The sequence below is a fragment of the Drosophila eugracilis genome, unplaced genomic scaffold (assembly GCF_018153835.1).
Source record: "Drosophila eugracilis isolate 14026-0451.02 unplaced genomic scaffold, ASM1815383v1 contig_2088, whole genome shotgun sequence".
Taxonomy (NCBI): Eukaryota; Metazoa; Arthropoda; class Insecta; order Diptera; family Drosophilidae; genus Drosophila; species Drosophila eugracilis.
The window spans coordinates 397,436-417,021 of NW_024572964.1; the positions used below are offsets into that span (position 1 = coordinate 397,436).

General features: G+C 49.3%; 4 protein-coding genes across 7 annotated transcripts; 1 reads left to right on the plus strand and 3 right to left on the minus strand.

The window, feature by feature from the left end:
- Nucleotides 1-6: 6 nt before the first annotated feature.
- On the minus strand, nucleotides 7-2,708 carry LOC108104716 (cell division cycle 5-like protein). Its single transcript, XM_017210937.2, has 4 exons — nucleotides 2,590-2,708; nucleotides 2,267-2,532; nucleotides 751-2,195; nucleotides 7-695 (listed from the first exon to the last, which is right to left on the minus strand). The coding sequence occupies exons 1-4, from the start codon at nucleotides 2,632-2,634 to the stop codon at nucleotides 7-9; spliced, it is 2,445 nt and encodes an 814-aa protein (XP_017066426.1). The 5' UTR covers nucleotides 2,635-2,708.
- A 241-nt stretch (nucleotides 2,709-2,949) lies between these two features.
- Nucleotides 2,950-7,019, plus strand: LOC108104727. Its single transcript, XM_017210960.2, has 4 exons — nucleotides 2,950-3,141; nucleotides 3,195-3,771; nucleotides 3,876-6,337; nucleotides 6,402-7,019. Exons 1-4 carry the CDS (start codon nucleotides 3,088-3,090, stop codon nucleotides 6,681-6,683), a joined length of 3,375 nt encoding a protein of 1,124 aa, XP_017066449.1. The 5' UTR covers nucleotides 2,950-3,087; the 3' UTR covers nucleotides 6,684-7,019.
- On the minus strand, nucleotides 6,990-7,803 carry LOC108104728. Its single transcript, XM_017210961.2, has one exon. The coding sequence runs from the start codon at nucleotides 7,655-7,657 to the stop codon at nucleotides 7,190-7,192; it is 468 nt and encodes a 155-aa protein (XP_017066450.1). The 5' UTR covers nucleotides 7,658-7,803; the 3' UTR covers nucleotides 6,990-7,189.
- A 21-nt stretch (nucleotides 7,804-7,824) lies between these two features.
- LOC108104724 (protein trachealess) lies at nucleotides 7,825-18,531 on the minus strand. 4 transcript variants are annotated; one of them, XM_017210957.2, is made up of 10 exons: nucleotides 17,704-18,531; nucleotides 14,733-14,968; nucleotides 12,524-12,591; nucleotides 12,093-12,384; nucleotides 11,803-11,924; nucleotides 11,391-11,477; nucleotides 10,677-10,870; nucleotides 10,506-10,612; nucleotides 10,209-10,356; nucleotides 7,825-10,143 (listed from the first exon to the last, which is right to left on the minus strand). In XM_017210957.2, the coding sequence occupies exons 1-10, from the start codon at nucleotides 17,946-17,948 to the stop codon at nucleotides 8,757-8,759; spliced, it is 2,886 nt and encodes a 961-aa protein (XP_017066446.1). In that variant the 5' UTR covers nucleotides 17,949-18,531; the 3' UTR covers nucleotides 7,825-8,756. The 4 variants fall into 4 exon arrangements, with proteins under 4 accessions (XP_017066446.1, XP_017066445.1, XP_017066448.1 ...); XM_017210956.2 differs by having other exon boundaries at nucleotides 12,075-12,384; XM_017210959.2 differs by lacking the exon at nucleotides 11,391-11,477.
- Nucleotides 18,532-19,586: the final 1,055 nt, after the last annotated feature.

Sequence of the window (19,586 nt, forward strand, 5' to 3'; positions counted from 1 at the left end):
CATGGATTAGGCCTCCTGTTCGGGCACAAGTTGTTGGGCAGTGGGCCTGACGCCCGTAATATTCTCGATTTGTGTGAAGAGCGAATCGCGCTCCTCCACCAAGCTGGCATATTTTTGCTGCAGCTCCTTTTCGCGGTCCATTTGTCGGCGCACGTCCTCATGCAAGGACCCTAGACGACGTGGCACGGCAATGGCCTCCTGCTCCCCCAGAAAACGGAATGTTGACAGTGAGACAGAATTCTGTTCGATTTGGCCATACGTGTCCTGGAGTTGCTTGATAAGCACCTGTGCGCGCGCCTGGTAGCCGCCGGTGAGGATCTTCAGTTTTTTCTCGATCTTACCACATCGCTTGGCCTCTTTAGCCATGTGACGACGATTTGTCTCAAGCCGTTTCTCGGCTGACTCCAATCGATCTTTCTTGCTAGCAAGGTTGGCACGTGTGTACCGATGTTGCGAGGGTAAGTAGAGAACCTGACCGAGGCACTCCTGCCACACCTGTGCGTAAACTTCCAAAGGCAATTCGCCGTGCGACATGCGCTCCTTGACCACCTCCATTTCCTCGGTAAGCATCTGCTTGGCTTTGGCCAACTCCTGCGGCGAGATGTCCTCATAGGGATTGGCCTTAAAGTAGCTTTGAAGTTGTTCCAATTTATGCTGAGACTGTCCAGGAACGGGATCCTTGACCGAGTCATATACTGCAGAGAACATGAGTTAAATATTCAACTTTCAAGTCTAACTTTAGGTACTCACACTGCATGGTGATCATTTCGTGCTTGATCAACTCCTCGGCCTGTTGCTGTTCTGTAAGGTTCTGCTTTTCGGATGGCGGCCGCAAAATCTTGGTGTTCACCTCCGTAGGCCGTGGCAGGCTACGCTGAATCACCTGGGATCGCTTTTCCAGTTCCCTCTTTCGACGTGCCTCTTGTTCGGCCAGTACTCGGGCGTCGACATCCGCCTGATCCTCGACAGCGGGTTCCGAACTGATATCCATGGGTTCACTGTCCTCTTGCTCGGGCACTACGATTTCGTAATCGTTCCGAGGAGCGGGCAACGTGGATAAGCCCTCCCGCAGCGTTGACTTTAATTGCTTTTGGTAGTTTTTGTATAGAGCCGGGGTCTCAGTGACACCCATGCTCTCCTCGGGATTGATGCTGAGCTTGTCCCTCACATAGGCAGGAGTGTTTATGGGACCTGTAGCACCTCCAGCCCCCTTTACCGGAACCAAGGCACCAGAAGAGGGCGTAAGGAATCCTCCCGGAGTGCCTGCCCCACCTTCGCGTTGAGTTCTAAATGGCGTGGCTATCACTGTATTGGGCGTTGCTATAGATGCCGCCTTGGGCAGCACGCCAGAGAAGTCTGACTCGTGCAGAGGTGTGTTAAGGCCACCTTTTAGGGGCGTCTCTGTGTGGGTCAGGGCCATCATGTTCTGGGCTTCCTGCATGATACGATCTGTATAAGGAGCAGGTGTGCGTGGAGTGGCGGCCACCTGGGGTGTGATAGAGTAGTCGGCAAGCAAAGCATCCGTCGTCTCGATGCCGCTTTCCCCAGCTATCTCTTTAGCCATCTCACTGGCGCGTCCCAGCTTGACAACCTGTTGCAGCTCCATGTCAGATATCTGCGGTGTGGGCAGTACTAGTTTAGAGCGCTTCCGCTCCGGCTCCATGTTCTGCAGCATGGCGGTTGGCACTTCGTTCTCCTTGCGCTGCTTCAATTTTTGCTTGTCCCGCTTGCGTTCGCGTTCCTCCTTCTCTGAACGAAGTTCTCCATCTAGGTCCTGCTGTCGCATCTTGTTAAAGTCCGGTTCATTCTTTTGCAAATGCTCTTCCGATGTGTCATAAAATCCTAATGCAGGTCGCTTCTCGAATGGAATCTCTGCGTTGTAGTCGATGCCCTTAATGCGTTTGCGATTTCCGCTGCCAATGCCGGCGGCACGAAGTTCCCGTCGTTTTTGGAGAGTCGCCAGTCGTCGTGCTTCCTCCAGCTGCTTCTCGCGCGCCTTTCGCTTCGCTTTTTTGCCTTGCGTGTTGGCCAAACGAGCACGTGCCTCCGACAGCATTTCCAGTTCATCCTCGTCCATATCCTTTGGATCGGGACGCGCCGGCTTTGTTTCCGGATTGGGGTCGATCTCGCCGGGCTTCAGCTTTCGCGGATCGTCCATGGTGTCCTCGCCATCTTCTTTGCGTTGTGCCTGGTCGCTAAGTTTAACAGGGGAACGATTAGCAATTAGGGGTTTATTCATGCGTGGCAAATAGGGTTTCAGACTTACAGCAAGTACTCGTAGCGTTCCAGGCACTGGGCTGCAGTTCGCCCAATTATAGGAGCTATTGTCCGCCACTGCGTCGGCATTAGCTTGGCCAAATGAAGCAGCTTTTCGTCCTCCTCGCGTGACCACTCGGTCTTTTTAATGCTAGGATCCAGCCACTCGTACCACCTGGCCTTGCATTGCTTGGCCGACTTCCTGTGCAGCAAGGAGGCAATGCGACTCCATTGGTTTTTGCCATATTTCATCACCGCCGCCTTGAGGATCTCATCCTAGAATTTGAAATTAGGTATTCAATCTGCGATCGAGTTATTTATAAAGATACCCACCTCCGTGTTGCGCCACACGCCGCCCTTGATCATTATTCGCGGCATTATTAGATATTAAATTTCTATTATTCGCGGGAATTAAGAATATTGACTAATTTTACACAAATCCACCAAACTATGCTCAGTGTTACCAGATAGTGATGCGGCATTTTACCCCAAATGTTATCGACAGACGCAATATGTATGAAGTAAAGAATCAGAGATTCACTAAAAAAAATCCACTTCCCTCTTTTACTAAAACTGTCCAAAATTTTTATATTATATTATATTTTATTATATTATTTATATCAACAACGAAATATGAAGCGAAAGTGTGACCGAATCCTGGAAACAGTGATGCCACTTTTTGCACAGCAACAGCTGTTTCGCTATCAATTTTTTGTGACAAAACCAAAAGTTAAGTAAAGTGTAATGCGGAATTAGAAGACCTGTGCCCAAAAACGGAAGACCGGCACCCGGAATCCGGCACCTGGAACACGGAACCAGGAACCGGACCCTATGATGAGCGATGCGGCTTATCCGGCAATTTATGGCAGCCAGGTGAGCCACCAGGTGAGCATCCAGTGTGTTCCTTTGGACGGAAAAATACGATTTGTATCTTCCAGCTGCACATGCTCCCGCTGTCGCATCCGCATCCTCCTCATACGCACCTGGATCTCTCGCTCTCAACGCCGGTTCACTCCATTGAGCAGGATTCTAACTTTGGTGGCTTCTTTGACGACGAACTGGTCATCGGATCGGGATCTGCTTCAAATGCCACCACATCTGGAGCTCCTGTATGGCTGCCCGATAGCGGAGTACTGTCTCCGGATCCATCGGGAGAGGTGCTGCCCAATCAGGCCATTCCGTTTGTCCAGATCCACACAACGGATTTGCAACAGCCGGAGAAAAGCTTCCGCAATGGCTTTCGCCGGCGCACCGCAGAAATTAAGTCGGAGGCCGAGCTGATCAAGCTGGAACTGGCGGAGGCGGCGGCTAAGGAGCGTCTTAATGCCACGCCTACACCACCCACTCGCAATTCTAGCTGTGCCAGCGTTGAGGGCAAGGCGCTGGCTCAGGATGGTCCGCCTTTAATCTTGCGGTGCCCGAACTGCCCGTTTTTGAGCCTAAGCCAAGTGCGTCACCAACAACATCTTCAACTGGCCAACTGCTACATGAAGCAGCAAAGGCTACAGTGTCCAGGTAAGGCAGTCTCTAAGACTTATTGCGGGGTTTCTAAGATTGCCAAATGAAGATGAAGAAACGATAACTTTTTGCAAAGACATAATTCCCGAATTCTTTGACAGGCTGCTCGAACATCTTCTACAGCAACGATGCGCTCAGTTTGCATCTCACCTTGGATCACCAAATGGAGGACAATGAGGCAATGATTCTGGTGAGCGGAAAACCCACCGAAGCACAGACCAAAAAGCAGCCACAGATGCCCAACCAAAACCAACCTAAGAGTCGCATCTTCATAAAGAGCGTGGATTGTATGCGAGAGCCACTGCCGGATTTCCCGCCTTTAATGCCGGATAGCGGCTCGACGGGAAACATCCTGGACCTTCTGGAAGAAGTGGCAGTTGGTGCATCTCCTAGCGAACAGACCATGCCGTCAGCACCTGCTGCTAATGTATCCGCCCAGCTCCCAAAACCTAGCCAAAAGATTTCAATCAAAAGCGTGGATGTGCTTAGGGAGCCCGTCCTGCTGCCCTTCGACTTCCAGCTGCAGAATCATCCGCTCATTACGGACAACAGTCTCCTGGATGTCCCTGTGGTGGGCGTGGAGCCAGAGAAACCGCGACAGCCGAAGATATACATCCGAAATGTAGACATCCTCAAGGAACCGATGGTTCTACCGTCTGCTCTGCCCGGGATGGGATTCAATGGAAGTATGCCGTCGGCAGTGGACCCCGGTCAAGCTGGACTGTCTGTCGGAGAAAATGGTGACGTTTTCCAATCGGACGCACTACTCACAACCTCGTGCCCTCTGCCAGGATTCGAGCCCAGCCTCGCTCCGCTGGCTCAAATGTGTTCCGAGGCCTTTCCTTTTGACTCGGTGCTGAATGGCAGTGGCGCACCCGCCTCAAGCCTAGACAATACACGCTTTAGTGCCTTGGACCTAGATTTTAGCGTCGATTTCGTGTCGGACGAAACTACTCCGCCTCCGCTCAATGACCCATTGACACCAATGGAACCCCAACCTGTTCAACTGGAGCACTACTTGCCTCCCACTGCGCCTATCACCACAAAGCAGAAGATCTTCATCAAGAATGTGGACATTTTGAAGGCACCCCAGAGAGGCACCTTGCACCTGCGAACCGTTGACGAACTGAATCTAATGAATCGCACCGAAGTAGAGCATTTGATCGTGCCTAATTTGGAACCCATGGCCATGACCACGATGGAACTTCCACCTGTTGAGCAACCGCCTCTGGAGCTGGATTCCCAGTTAAAGGGGCCACCGCAGACGCTTGCCGAGTTTCAGCCTCCGATTAGTGGAAGTTGGCCCAGCGAAGACGGTTATGATCTGGCAGAGGATCTTGAGTGCTGGCCCTGGATAGAGGAGGCTGTACCAGATGCTGGACTTGGTTTGTCCGCGCCCTGTGAAGTAAACGAGTCTCCGCCAATCGAGGGTTTGCCTCACGCTGCAGAGGATCTGCTGGCTAAGGACTTTTCTCAGTTGTACGCCTCTCCTCCGGAGAACACCCAAGTTCCAGTAGAAACACTAGGAGGAGGTGTAACAGTTCCCCCACTAGTGCCGACAACATCTTATGGTGGGACCACATCCGTCGCTCAAAGTGCTCCCCTATCTAGTTTGCCTGTCCCGCCGCTGGTTCCCTTGGCAGCTGAGGCGACATCTGCAGCCGAAAAACCTGCACGCATATATGTTGCCAATAACCTACTTCCCTCTGCTGTGGATCCACCTCTGCTTGGAGGTGGGACCTCCGTCAGGGGCCGTCCATATGGAGCTAAGCACTACGGAGGAACATCTGCCAAAAGGAAGTCTCCTCAGGGGATCAACCAAGTACCAGAAAGCGGCAAGTGCCTTGTTGAGGGTTGTATGTTTCGCTTCAAGTCACCCGCCACTTTGGAGTATCATGGCAAGTGCCACAATGGAGCCCTCAGCTCTAGCCAACCAATGGTGTGTCCGGAATGCAAGTCCAGCAACTTTAGTAATTGGAACTGCCTGCACACGCACCTGTGGCGGACCCACCAGATCGATATGGAGCTCTACTCTTGCCAGTTATGCAGCTTCAAGACGCCCATCTACTCGCGCCTGGTGAACACCCACGCGAAGATCCACTCGGACGAGCGGAACTACAAGTGCGAGCAGTGTGGGAAGGGCTTTAAGAACACAAAGCAACTCAAGAACCACCGTCGACTGCATCGCACGCAGGGATTGGGCATGGGAAAGCTGCCAATCGATCGGAACTTCAGCGGATCAGAAGCCAATAACATCGTAATGCATCGCTGCGAGGATTGTGGAGCCGCTTTTAAGCAGAAAAAAACGCTGAAGGAGCATCTGTGCAAAGAGCGAAACGAGCAGCTGGAGTGTCCAGAGTGCCAGCGCGTTTTTGGATCCAAGAGCAGTTTGCGACTCCACCTGCGAAGCCACCAAGAGCATAAGCGCTTCCGCTGCGACACCTGCGATCACGAGGCCAGCGATCACAACGCTTTTCGGAGACATCTAGCCACGCACAAGGAGAAAAAGCGGTATTCCTGTCCGCACTGTGATTTCCGGGCCATCCAGAGCACCGCCTTTCGGGTTCGATCGATCTTAAATTTCAAACTCCCTCAAATCATTATATATATATTGTTTTCTTGGGCAGATACACCTTCAGAAGCGCCATCCCGAACAGGAGCTATCCGCAATCATCTACAAGTGCGACCAGTGCAGCTTCACCAGCATCAACCAAGGCCTGCTGCAGGTTCACCAGGCCAAGCATGAAGCCGCAACTCCCAGTCAAACTTCCGCTTCATCCCCAGCTGTTGTCCCAGTGGCAAATCAATCACAAATCAAGGTGGAGAGCAGTCTGGTGCTGGCGAATTCCACTGCACACGTTGCCAAAGAGGAGATCCGGGATCAGGCGCTTGTCCTGCAGGCTTCCTAGGGACGATCTTGTCTCCCTTTTGTACATATGTTAGGGAATACTCTTGTATCGAGTTTTATACCAAATTAATGCCTATGTTAAGGATGTACGAGACCACTTCAGAGGAAGATCAATCGCGTGCCAAAATCTTTCTTTTTATGCTGACATTCTTTGAAGGAGTCTTTCTAAAAGTTTTTGTTTTCTTTCTTGGAGTACAAGTCTGGACTTTGGAATCCACTGAAGACACTTGCTTTGACTTTTTGTTTATTTTTTCTGTAAATGTTTAAACTTTAGCTTTAAGAATCGTTTCTTATGTATATATGTATATAAAGGTTAACTGGGACAGGCTTTATTAAATTGAACTTCAGTTTCATTCCCTTAGTGTAGATAGACAAGATCTAGAACGGAAATACATTTGTAAATCTCAAAGCCAACTATTTTGAAACTACAGAACTATACTCGACCAAGGCAGGTCTTTAGTGAAAGAAATTAAAGTAAAACGAACTGAATAACAGTATGAAGTCAGCCTACAAAGCCCTCGGCGGGGGGATGTCGATGAACATCGCACCTATTCCATCGGACATCAGGTGGTAGATGACCTTCCAGTGCAGCATCTGCTCTAGGGCAAGCCCGAAAATGGCGCAGTAGGCAACCAGGGCAAAGACCAAGCCGTTTGGCTTGGTTCCATTGGCCACATGGGAAATCGCATTGAGCTGCAAACTCACGTTCATCGCGAACTTGGCCAAGCAAACACAAATCCAGGGCAGCATCGCCAGGAAGGAAATCTTTGGATATTTCAGCTGAAACGTGTAGGGCGCCATCGCCGCAGCCGTCAGCACCAGGGATACGATGGCTGAGGACACAACTCCCGAAAAGCGGAATCTCGCGGTGTGCAGGTCGCCGCCCAGCTGGAACTGCAGAGTGACCAAGGGCGCCACCATGATCGTCGTTAGAAGTGCCGTTCCATAGAGCAACTGGTTTAATCCGCTGCCCATCTGGTCAAACTGTTGCCGGAGAATCAGCACGAGATACTAGAGATCACAGTCTGACATATGTCAAAGTTAGGCTAGTTTCATGCCTACTCATCAGAACTTATTCAATCCTTGGATCCCCAAGAAACTCCCGAATGAAACTCGTTCGAAGTGACATATTCAATATTTTAAGCCTTTAATGGGAGAAACTTTCTTTGTTTTTATAAAAAATTTAATTACACTTTTAATTTGTTGCCTTTGCATTTAGTTTACTTTAACTCGGTTTAAAGATGGTTTCATTAAATATACAATAGGGAGGAAACGGAAGTAGACGAACGGTAGCGGAACTCTTAGAGGTAATAATGGGTCGACTTGATGGGGTCGAGTATCGAATCGAAATGAATATCCTAGGGCGAGTGTCGTTAAAGGTAATCCTAAGTCTACAGGAGGAAGCATTTGATATGTTGTAAAAAGTTTAAATATATTTATTTATGTTTACATATTTAGGGGGCTTATCTGTTATATGCGTGTGTGTATGTCTGGCTAAAATTACACTTGATTTAAATAATTAATAACAATTGGTTGGGAGAGGGTGAAGTTCAAGCCGTTTCATTTTTGATTCCCTCTCTCGCAGCGCACTGCTGCTCGGTTCCTGCTCCTTGGCACTCTATGCAAGTCTTACTGTACCTTTAACTTTAATTACGATTAGCTTTACTAGTTGTTAGTTTCTTCTTTTAAATTAATTGCGTTTTGAGTATTTTTGCCTATAATTTCATTGGGTCTCCGTGTGTCCCAGTCTCCGAGTGCGGAGTGTGGGTGTCATAATTTACAGACTTAAGAACTATTTAACAACATTGAATGTTTCTTTTAACGCTTTAGTTTGTCCTAACTCTATTCTAACTCCTTGGGATTGCTGTCGGAGTGGAGCTGGGGGCAAACCTGCTCTTTAACCCGGATTTCCCTTCCTAGCACTGAAGAACATCCTAGCCACCTTGCCCAGCGCCCCCACAAAGTCCCAACGCTCCCCCGCCGGACTCCCACTAGCTCCTGCTGATCCTTCTTGATGGTGGTGGTGGTACTGGTCCTGACAGGATTGCGGAGCCTGCCCCTGGTCGTCTATCACCTAGGAAGCCGTCGAGTACCATCCGCTGGCCGGGCTGCCCTTGTGGTAAAGGTGAAAGCTCGAGTGGGGAGCAAAGTACTGCGGCTGGTCGAGATTACTGTAGGTCACTCCGCCCTCGGTGGTTGTGCTGCCCGAAGGATGCATTGTGGCCGTGTACGAGGCCTGGGGCTTCAGCGGCAGCGATGCGGGCACACCGTCTCCGGAGGCAGTTGCATATTGAACCCGTAGCGGATCGGGTGCATAGTCGTAGCCCCCGTTTGAAGTCAGTACAGGAGCTGCCTTTCCGGGCTGATTCGAATCCCTTGGAGACACTGAGCTGGGCGGGGTCATGGCGTTGTGATAGTCGATGGAGCTGTGGTATCCCCCGTAGGTGGACACCAAGTTGGTGAAGGCATCGGCGGAGGTTTTCTGGCCACCGGGATGACCCCCGGAGGCGGCGGAGTGCAGCTGCAGGTATTGATTTTCGTAGGATGACTCACTGCCCGGCGGCGTAGGGAGGGGTCCCGTTTGCTGGTCACCGTAGAAAACTCCGGGTCCCACTCCGGTAGGCGTTTGCCTGGCCGTCGCCCGGATCACGCTTTCCCGGTTGGCATAAAGCTGTCGGAGGAGAGCGGTAGCCGGCATGGGGGCCGGTGGCTGCTGGTATCCACCTATCCACTGGATGGTGCTGCTCTTTTCGTTGGGATCCAGCTGTTGCTGCTGATGTTGCTGTTGCTGCTGCTTGAGCAGGGAGTCGGCACTGAAGTCGGTGTTGGACGGGGGCACCGATACCACGGCCGCCGGAGAGGGCAAATGCTTGGACATGGCCTGCTCCAGATCCTTGACTGCGGAATCCGCTGCTGAAGACGGTTGCTCATCCACGATCGAGGGCAAGCGGCTACGAGGCTGCTGATCTCGCTGCTCCATGGCCGGGAGCTTGGGCAGAGGCTGATCGGGGATCACTTGCTCCTGACCCTGATCATCGGCCTGCTGCGACGCCTTGGTTTTCCGCTTCCGTTTGGTGGACTGCACTCCGCTGCCTGAGCCGTTGCCGTTGGGAGTGGCTGCTGGCACTGGAGTGGCCACTGTGGTGGGCAGTACCCCCGAATCGATCTCCACGCCAAGAGGTGTTGGACTATCCTTGATCATGGTCAGATTATTCATGTTATTACCATGCGAGGTGGCTGCACTTCGTCCCCTTCCGCGGTGCGAATGGCCCTCGGGATCCGTTTTCGGGGAGTTGAGCTTCATGTCTCCGGCACTGAGGTGCGAGTTGCCCTCGCCGCTGGCATCTCCTCCTGGCGAACCACTGCTCTTGTCGTTGCCCAGACCCTCCTCATGCTTTATGCTATCCGGACTGGGTTCCAATTGGCAGCAGTCCAGGATCATGTTCTCGTTCTCCCGGTTGCTGAGGATGAAAGGAGTTTTCTTAGTAAGTGGGCTGGACCTTAAGTCTTTTTGAGTCACACCCACCTGATCACGTAGTTCACGCAGATGATGTTCTGCTCGTCCGCGTTCTTGGTGCTGCAGACCACGGTGGCGCAGGTCTGGAGCCAGGTGTAGCCCCCGCTCTTGTTCATCAGTCGGTAGTAGCCGGTCAGCACCTGACCCTTCTCGATCACTGCAAGAATTTCGAATGTTTCTGGGTTAGAACAGAGGTTCCTCTTTATAATTGGGTTAAATTTATCTATCACTAGCCTATGCTTGATTTTACTTTCGTGTTCAGTGATAGCTTTCCTTTCTTATCTTTACAGGATCTTGATGACTTACAGTCGGAGTGGCTCTTGCGTAGGCGAATGGCATCCTCGGCGTGGCACAGTGAGTACAAGCTCTTGTTGACCAGATCCTCGGGCGAATAGTCGAGCAGATCGGACACCCTAGAGATAAGAAACCATTTCATTAGTTAATGACAGTTAGGAGGAGTAGGGTAAGGTAGCTTACCTTGGCTCACAGTGGGCCACTCGCAGGTCGAAGTTGACTCGGGTCACGAACATGTCGCACTCCAGTCTGATCTCATGCACCGAAGGCGGGGGCAAAGCGATGGCCAGGGCAACCATTCCCAGGAGAGGAGGCTGCGACTTGCGGCTGTGGGAGAAGGTGTACTGGGGACGCAGCTTGCACAGCAGCAGAACCACCTGCAAAGGTTCCAAGCGGACCAAAGCCCAGTTAGTCGGAGTTCGAGTTCAGCAGGAGGTGCTTCTTTTTGTGTTTTGGAAACTTTACACTTGGAAATGGAGGAACTCTCGGGCTTGATGGGAAACTTTAGCACTTAAAAAGAATGTGTATATGAAGGTAGATTCGTGGACATCTTAACTAGTGCCTTTCGAGGTCACTCCAAACCTTTCTGACAAAAATGAAATAATACTCGTAATGCATAAATTGATGACAACCGAAAGAGCGTGTTATGATTGCGGCGATGGATGGTGGATCGATTGATTGGTGGATGATTGAAGCAGCTTCCGCACTAGTTATTCGATACTGATCAATCTAAAATCAGTTAGTGGCTTTGCCTTCGTTTCATTTTTAGCAAACACAAAATTATGGCCGAAATAGTAAAGAACTTAAAAAGCGATTTCCTCAGTAAGTAATTTTGAGTGGGTTTTGATTTGCCTGGCATTCTGGCATACAAACGTACTGATTTCAATTGATACGTACCGAATAGTTTGAGCCCGGATTCTTAACGTTTTTAGCATTGTTACTAGCATTGCTACCGTTGTTGCAATTGCTCGTTGCATCGCTGGCCTGTAGATAAGCAGTGGATGGGATGGTAATACGTAATACAAAATGCAGGTATTCCAGGTTACACAACACAACCGAAAACGATTCTATGGGTTAGTCTAGTCTTACTGCTACTCGAAGGAGTTACATAACAAACAAGTCCTAGGGCCAACTCAAGAGTTAAACAAACCAAAAACAGAAACACAAACCCAATATCCCCAAAACTGTTCAGTTAGCAATGTGACTACAAAGGGCAACTTAGGTCAAAAGTCAAACAATACGAAACTCGAAGAGAAACGAAAGTAAGGATAGTCTTTGGATGATAGCAAGAAAGTGCATGGACACTCACCCGATAGCCAGAGGACTTGAAGTGACAGCCGCGCTTGGTCAGAGTGGACTTCATCCGGATGCAGAAGCTCCGGTCGTAGCCCTTGTAGCCGCTCGTCGAGGCTTGGGTCATCGAGGCAGCCACTAAGGATAGAAGAAATTTAAGATTGTAAAGAAGATTTCTTTGGCACATGTCAGCTAGAAAGCTCTTCTTCGAAACAGCCTTTCGGATTTAAGCCCCCCACCAGGGTTTCATCCCGCACCTGGTCTTTCGACAACTCGGACTTGACTCACCGTCGGGATTGTTCGTACCGTGTGTGCCGCTGCCATCGTCGGAGGCTCCGGAAGTGGGTGAGGCCATGCCCACTCCCGCTCCGCCGCCGCCACCGCCGCTGCTCGAGCTTCCGCCACCTCCGCCGCCGCCGCTCGTGAGGCTCAGGCCCAACTGCTCGGCGATCTCCGAGTGATCTGCTTGGTGGATGTAGTCAAAGATGCTGCTGCCCGTCATCTCCACCTGCGACAGGCCCAAGTAAATGGACACCGTTTCGGAGATGTACAGGAAGCGTCCGTCTGCCGCCACAGCCAGGGCGAAGCCATCCAGTGACTGGGAAATTGAATAAATAAAAGGGAAAATCAGTCAGTTTTCTTTCTGTGTAACTTTAATCGTATGCACAAGATGGCTGCGGGCTATCCCGCTCTCTTTCTTCAGCCCTACTGCCGTCTCTCTTGCTGCCATATCTTACCTGCAATATGTGGGTGCCCTGATGTTGCTCGAACAAGTCAACGGCGGGACTTCGACGAATGGCGGCACCTGCGGAAAGACAAGACGGGAAACTTGACTGTCAGCGGTGGTTGGGAAATGAAGTTATAGTTTTCCTCTAAGAATGTATAACCTTGGATATGTTTATTTATATTTCCATTATCTTTACTCTGAACAATCTCAAGAAGCCTCTCATAACAGCCAATAAATAATGACAAAAGCAATATTTTCGCATCGAGGTTTGGGTCCTCCCTGAGTTACGGCTCAGTCCACCTCCCTGCTCTTGACCCGCTTCATAAGTGATGCACCCCTTCCCTCTCTCAGGAAGACAACGAGAGCAACCGCAAGGCATCGTAAATATGGCAGGACAGGGCATCCAATATTTTCTCAGCTGAGGCCCTTGCCAAGCTTATTTATTTAATTCAATTATAGAATTTTACGATTATGGACGAGTGACCGGCCAAGTCATAATTCGCACAAGTGCAAATCGCCTTTCATTCCCGCCCCTCAAATCCCCAGCGACTTCCATTGCCCGGCGCGCTAAGTTGGCAAACAGTTTCCGCTTCCGCTCGGACAGGGCCATATGTGGCTGCACCCCTGCCGTAATGACCTTCCAGCACCACCCATCTAGCAGCCCAGAGCCCTGCTCTTTTTTGCGGCTGTGGGTCAAATTGAAGTGCTTTTTATGGCCCCGCAGCTTGTTGCTCCTCCTTCTCCTAGCTCACACATAGCTCCTTCTCCGGCTGCCACTCTTTCGGGGTTTAGTTTCGCATAATAATCCAATTGAATGGATGAAGGCGTTACGGCCACTCCTCCGCCCCCCATACATAACGCCCCATTGATTTTGGATTATTTTTTAGTGCCTTGACTACCTTTTTGGCTTTTTGATGGCCTTCGCCTTTTGGCTCTGCCCGTTTCTGCTCTGCCACTTCGCCAGTTGCCGCCCGGGGGAAAACCCCACACAATAGGGGGGTATGAAAGGAAATACGACTTGGATTCGTAGGTAATAAATAAAATGTATTAATAAGTAAACATCTTTAGAAGCGACTCAAAGTGTTTTATAATCCTAATTTTGATGGTGTTATTTCTGCAGTTTCAAGTTGATGTTAAATTTAGTTTATAACCCCAAAGGCCTTACTGTTTTCTGTGAGTGCACTCGGCCGTTGCCAGTTGGCAGCTTTTGAATACCGTCTGAATGGTGACTGAGGCCCGGAGAAGAAGTCGTGGGCTGTCGTCGTGGAATGCCTTTTTGCTTGACGTGACAATGCATTGTCAACGTCGCCGGAGCATGACGTGGCTGGCTGGGGAATGGCTAGGTGGTTGGCTTTGGATGGATTCAGCAGGGTATACTATACATTGTGAAGCTGTTGACAACCACTCTGTTGCTGTGTTGGGCTGCTTGCCCCATGAATATCTGTACATTGCAGTCAATGCTGAACTTTAATACTTGACAACTCGTAAGGGACTGATAAGTGGTTGAGAGTTGATAAAAGAAACGTTTAAAGATATTCAGAATGAACTTCCTTTTGGGTATTTCTCTGTATCTTAGAGCCACGGAAGCGCAGTGAAATTTTCATTTTCCCATTTGCATTTCACCTAAAGGGGGCCGCCATATTGTCGGCCATTTTCGATTATCATTATTATTGGCCTTACTGGCCAGAAAGAGACGGAGGAAGCGGCAATTAAAACCGAAAGCAGGAAACTCATTTGCCTACATTTCGTGAGGAGCGGGCAGCGGAGTGGCCTTAAGTGAAATCAAGACTCGCCGGGTGTCGGCCGTCTATGACTGAGTCCGAGCCCAGTACGCACCTTAAAAATATGCGTTGCTAAGCGCGAAAGGAAAACCAATTTATTCGCTGAGTTTGTCAACTGTTTTTATGCTTTTGTTTTGGGCTTTTGCCGGATTTGCATAAAATATCGTTATTAAGCGCAATTTATTTTTATTTGCTGCGCATGCGCAGCCATTTTGGTCTCTGCACCATGATGTTAGAGGGGGCAAGGGGTGCCGCGAGTGTCACTGTGACAGTGTGTGTGGAATTTCAGAAGGTCCCATTAAAGTGATTGATTGGCTGCCAATGAGTTCGATATGGAACTGCTTACTGTTCTTGAAAACACGTTGAATCATTGGTTGTGGTAGGGAGTATGCAGAGATAGATATATAGATATATCTCTGATCAATCAGTGCTACTTACTCTTTAGCTTGCTGCTGCTCGAGGCCTCCCTTGTCCATGGGGGATCTCCGTGACCAGAGAAGTCCCTCAGCTTCAGGTAGCTGATAGTCAGTCTTATGATGGAGGCCTTGTCCAGCTGACTGGTGATGGCTGCCGGCAGGGGGAGCATCTTGGCCAGTTCGTAGAACTCGTAGTTCTCCTTCCCGCGACGCGATCTCGCCGCGTCCCTCGACTTCTCCTTGCGCAGTTCCAGGATGCTGTCAACGAGAAAGAAAAGCTGTCATAAGATATTTACTCTAAACTCTAAACTCAATAGCAAAAGGAAATCGCGGATCAATCAGTTTACATAAGTAGACACTGACGAATGGCCAAGAGATCGGTGGAAGAAGACGGCTCTGCAGACCTTTCGCACCTGTCAGCGCTGCGTTTTCGGCCATTTGTTTGGCCAACCCACGGCTTTGTGATGGAATGGTGTCAGGCCAAACTAATTGCCCGACATTTGTCAGCCTTTCAGCGGGAATAGGTTTGGGTTTGGGTTTGGGTTGGGGTCGAATAGGACAATAGTTGGCCGGACAGTTTGTACTTGGATAAATGGCAGCCCATTTGTTGCAAGATTTTCCAAAGCCCGAGTGTGTGAGAGTTTTTCTAGGCCTCCACCCAGGCTTTCTTGATGTTTTCATTATTATTTTCCTGCCCATCTTCGGTCTCTGTGTCTCTGTGAAAATGCCGCCTCCCGAACGATCCCATCTCGGGTTTATGATTTCCCCCAAATGTAACTTTTCATTCACTAAACTTGCAGCGGCCTCTCTATAAAGACTGCCGCTTCTCGTTCGGATCTGCCTGACCCAGGGATACGGATCTGCTCAGCCTTCTGCTGTACCGCTATCTGCAAGCGGCCATCTCTCTGAGCATCTTCGCCAGAAACTTGGCTTCAAGCCTTCATAACTTAAGTTTGTTGACAACTTCTTTGTTGTTGCTCTCGATGTTGGCAGTGCTGTTTGACCTGCAGTGAAGTCATCGTGCTCTACACTGAGTTGGGAGGGCATACTGAATGGTTAGGCTTATGATATACCAACTGGGAAATGGATTCAATGCGATTATATGCTTATTCTAGCAACTGTACTAGGTATATATCCGATTTACAATAACTTTATAATATCTTTAAGATATATCACAAATTTCTGCATTGTATTTTGAGTGACTGTCTCCCAAGTATTGCTTAAAAATGGTGTAATAAATATTTCTGGTTTCCTTTGAATTGCGACTTTATAAAGACAGCCCAGGGTCGATCCCGCTGGGTCCTGACCATATCTCTTGGAGAAAGAAAGGGCGACAGGACTGATAAAGCAGTAACGGTGCTCTGGGCTATTTCTACCTTCACAAGGACCCCGGGCCACACATCCTTTTCTCATCCTTGTGTTCCCTGTGTTGTGCTAACCCAAGGATAAACAATGGCAGACAAAAAACTGTATGACTTTCTCTCTCCCATTCTGACCGCAGTAAGCCGCTTACATACTCCGGGTCTCTTAATTCCCAACCTAATCCGCTAATAGAAAGGTATTTGGGATCTATAAAAATATTTGCACAGCCAAGCCAATCAAGTGAAAAAGAGTTTTTGATAAGATTGAGATTGCGAAATGGTTCCCAGTGAAAAAGAAAAGATCTTAGAAGACGATACAAGAACTGCACTTTAGGGTATCAACAATCTTAATCTTTGAAGGTTTTTGGTGTTACTTCTTTGTATATGTTAACATTTAGTGAGTTATGAATGCCACTAAACAAGTCTAGTAAAAGCACACAGTTTAAGAAACAGCTACTCATCCCTGACAGAACTATAATTTCCTCGACTCTGGCAATTTTCGCTAATGACAGGCAATTGGCCCGCTCGCTAGACAGTGGCGAATTTCGTGCGAAATTGAAGCAAAGACCGCCATCATTTGTCAAGGCAACACCTCCAGTTCCAGTTCCGACACATCATCACCCCTCGGTGGCCCATTTGCTCATTTGAATGGCATTTCGATATTGACTAGGCCAAGATTAATGTATTTTCTAGCCCGAAATTGAATTTCCCCCTTCCGCTGGGAGCCGAAAAACGGTTTCGGTTTCGGTTTCGGTTTCCCTCGTATGGGTTTTTTGAACCAGACGCTTTTATGAGGAAAACATTTTGGGTATGCGGCATGTAGCACAGGTACTGACATCTCACTAAACGTAATTTCAACACAACTAATTAAAATTGTTGTTGATGTCCGCTGTTCTCTTTGCCGAATGTTTAAACAAAAAGCAAGTGGCTGAGGGGAAAACTGGCTTGGCCCGTGGCAAACTCCGAGTCGGGGTTTCTTTTTAATTATAAAAAATATTTTTATGGCCAAGACGACGACGCTTTCGGCTAAGATACGAATCTCCAAGTCGCAGCCGAAGACGGGGCTCTGAGATTCAGATTCAGGCTAAAGCTGATGCCGATGCCGAAGCCAGGGCTTGCTTTTCAGAGCCAGAAGCCGCGCGCGGCTCAAATAAAGCTACGCAAAACGAAGCTTCAAGCCTGTGATGAGCGCATTAAAATAAATTTAGGAGCCCACAAAATGTACACAACGAAGGCACGGTTTTTAGGTGTGGGCTTGCAAGACTTGGCGGGTCACCTACGGTGTGATTAGCTGATAAAGAACTTAGGTAAAACGCAAGTAGCAAGAGGAGTTGTGATTCTGTTCTTGTCATTAGTTCATAGAGTAAAATGTTTAAAAACTAAAATAATTTTCCACACTTTGTTAAATTAAAGGAACTTAAGAGTATTCTTCTTAATATAAATTGAATGTCACGATGAATTTTCTCTTTCTTAGTAGAAGAAGAGATAGTACTATCATTTATTGCGAAACCAATCTTAAAAGCAAGTTTATGGCTCAAAAAATGAAAGTTTTCCCTTATGTTTTTATTTCCAGTTTGCAGTTTTTAATGGAAAATACCCATTATAGAGGTACTCCTTCATGAGGTTACTAACCCGGGTTCGAGGGGCTGTTGCTGGGCATGCATTCCGGGTCCGGGCGGCTGCTGGTGTCCGGGCATTTTGTTGTATGGGGGCATGGCGCACAGGTCCTGCGTGGGCACCATCCAGCTGTGGGTAAAGGGCACCGCCGGCATGCCCAGGGATCCCATGGTGGCCATGTGGCTGCCGGGGTGTCCTGGCGTGGGCTGCCTTTGGTATCCGGCGTAGTCCATGGCCACGGCTGCCTGGTAGGGCAACATAGCGATGCTTTTCGAGAGACTTCTTTCAAATGGGTTGTGTTTTTGTTTAGTTACTTTTTCACTCTATCACTTGTTATTGCACTTGACTTGGGGCACGGATTGAAGGGGGCGTGGCATTCGTTTTGAAGGCCGCATCCTTTTGTTGTCCGCGTCACACAAACACACACGCACGTGTCTGTGGTACGTGTCTTCAGTTATCCTGCGAGGGATGCACGGGTCACGCACTACGGATTGGAATCGCCAAACTAGCCGTCAATCGATTGGCATTCAAATGAGGCGCGTTCGCGTCCAGTTAATTTATCTGTGGCACTTGGCACGTCTCCGGGTTTCTGGTTACGGGTTACAATGAGACCTGCCAATTACGGACACGCACTGCCTTCGAAGGGGGAAGAGCGAAAGAGATGGCTCTACGGATATACGGACACACTTGCACGGCCGGGCTGCGTACGTGTAACTGCAGCTGATGACTCTGAATACGGAATACGGAGTACGCCTACGGATTCCGAGTACTGTAAGTTCGGAGTGCGGAGTGCGGAGCACGGAGACAGAGCACGGAGTACGGTATGCGGTACGTCCGTCGCTGGCGACGAGTACGTGCAGAATAATCCAGAGTCACGTTCACGTCACCGAACAAAACCAAAGCAGGGCAAAAAGGCAAAGAGAGAAGCACAACAAAGCAACAACAACAAGGCGGCGGCAGAGGCGGCGCCCGTTGGAGCGAGCGAAAGAGGGCTAGTTCGTGAGCGAGCGAGAGGCACACTCGATTTTTGGGGGTGACTCGAAGTAAAAACGAAGCAACGGCGTCAAGTGTTAGAGGGCATTAGGGTGACCCAAAACAAGGATGTGTCTGAATTTTATAGTCATCTTGATTTCACTTTAGGTTTTAACACTATAAGGCAATATAATATATGTTTAGTGCTATAAATTATTATTCCTTGATTAAGCGAAGGTGTCTTAAAAAGATACTATATACTAACTTCCTTCGATTCACCAGTTTTAAAAACTAAAATCGTTTCTATAAATTCGATATACCAATAAGCAAATGCAGGGTATATCCAAGTAACTTAACTTTCCTATTGCACATGAGTTTGCCATAAGAAAGTCGAATCACCCTAGCGCTCCAGGGCGTGTGCGTGTGCTAGCGTCTGTGTGGGTGAGCAGCACCTGACCGCCGGCAGAGTCATGTGCGAGCAGCGCCAGTAGCATTTTAAGCAGCCTCACGCTCTCCTTACGCACACTCCTGCACGGCACACACACACATATTCACGGACAGGATAAATGTGTGTGCGTGCAAATGGGCGGGACGTGACGCGGCGTCGAATCGGAATCGACATAGTGCGCATACCAAATGAGACAGCATCCACGACGGGTGAGGGAGCGGGACAGCGAGAGCGGCCAGAGAGAGATGGCTGGCTGTACGTGCCGGTTGGCAAACGGGATTGCCCTAACACCATCTCGCTCGCTCGCACATATAAAACCCATCTCGCTGCCTTTATGTACTTTGTAAGGGGAGAGTGAGAGCGAGAGAGAGCTTTTGTTTGGCGCTGCAGCACGCGCAGCAATTAGTTTACTTCTTTACACATTTGGGAATTCGCGGGCCTCTCACTCGCACTCATGCCCTGCGTGGGCGTTCGCTGC

Coding starts and splice junctions, on each gene's coding strand:
- LOC108104716 (XM_017210937.2), bottom strand. CDS start 2,634: ATGCCGCGAATAATGATCAAGGGCGGCGTGTGGCGCAACACGGAG. Junction 2,196..2,266: donor GAACGCTACGAGTACTTGCT/GTAAGTCTGAAA, acceptor TGTTAAACTTAG/CGACCAGGCACAACGCAAAG. Junction 696..750: donor CGAAATGATCACCATGCAGT/GTGAGTACCTAA, acceptor TGTTCTCTGCAG/TATATGACTCGGTCAAGGAT.
- LOC108104728 (XM_017210961.2), bottom strand. CDS start 7,657: ATGGGCAGCGGATTAAACCAGTTGCTCTATGGAACGGCACTTCTAACG.
- LOC108104727 (XM_017210960.2), top strand. CDS start 3,088: ATGATGAGCGATGCGGCTTATCCGGCAATTTATGGCAGCCAGGTGAGC. Junction 3,142..3,194: donor GCAGCCAGGTGAGCCACCAG/GTGAGCATCCAG, acceptor TGTATCTTCCAG/CTGCACATGCTCCCGCTGTC. Junction 6,338..6,401: donor TCCAGAGCACCGCCTTTCGG/GTTCGATCGATC, acceptor TTTCTTGGGCAG/ATACACCTTCAGAAGCGCCA.
- LOC108104724 (XM_017210956.2), bottom strand. CDS start 17,948: ATGTTGCCCTACCAGGCAGCCGTGGCCATGGACTACGCCGGATACCAA. Junction 10,357..10,505: donor ACGCAAGAGCCACTCCGACT/GTAAGTCATCAA, acceptor AAATTCTTGCAG/TGATCGAGAAGGGTCAGGTG. Junction 10,144..10,208: donor TGCGTGAACTACGTGATCAG/GTGGGTGTGACT, acceptor TTTCATCCTCAG/CAACCGGGAGAACGAGAACA.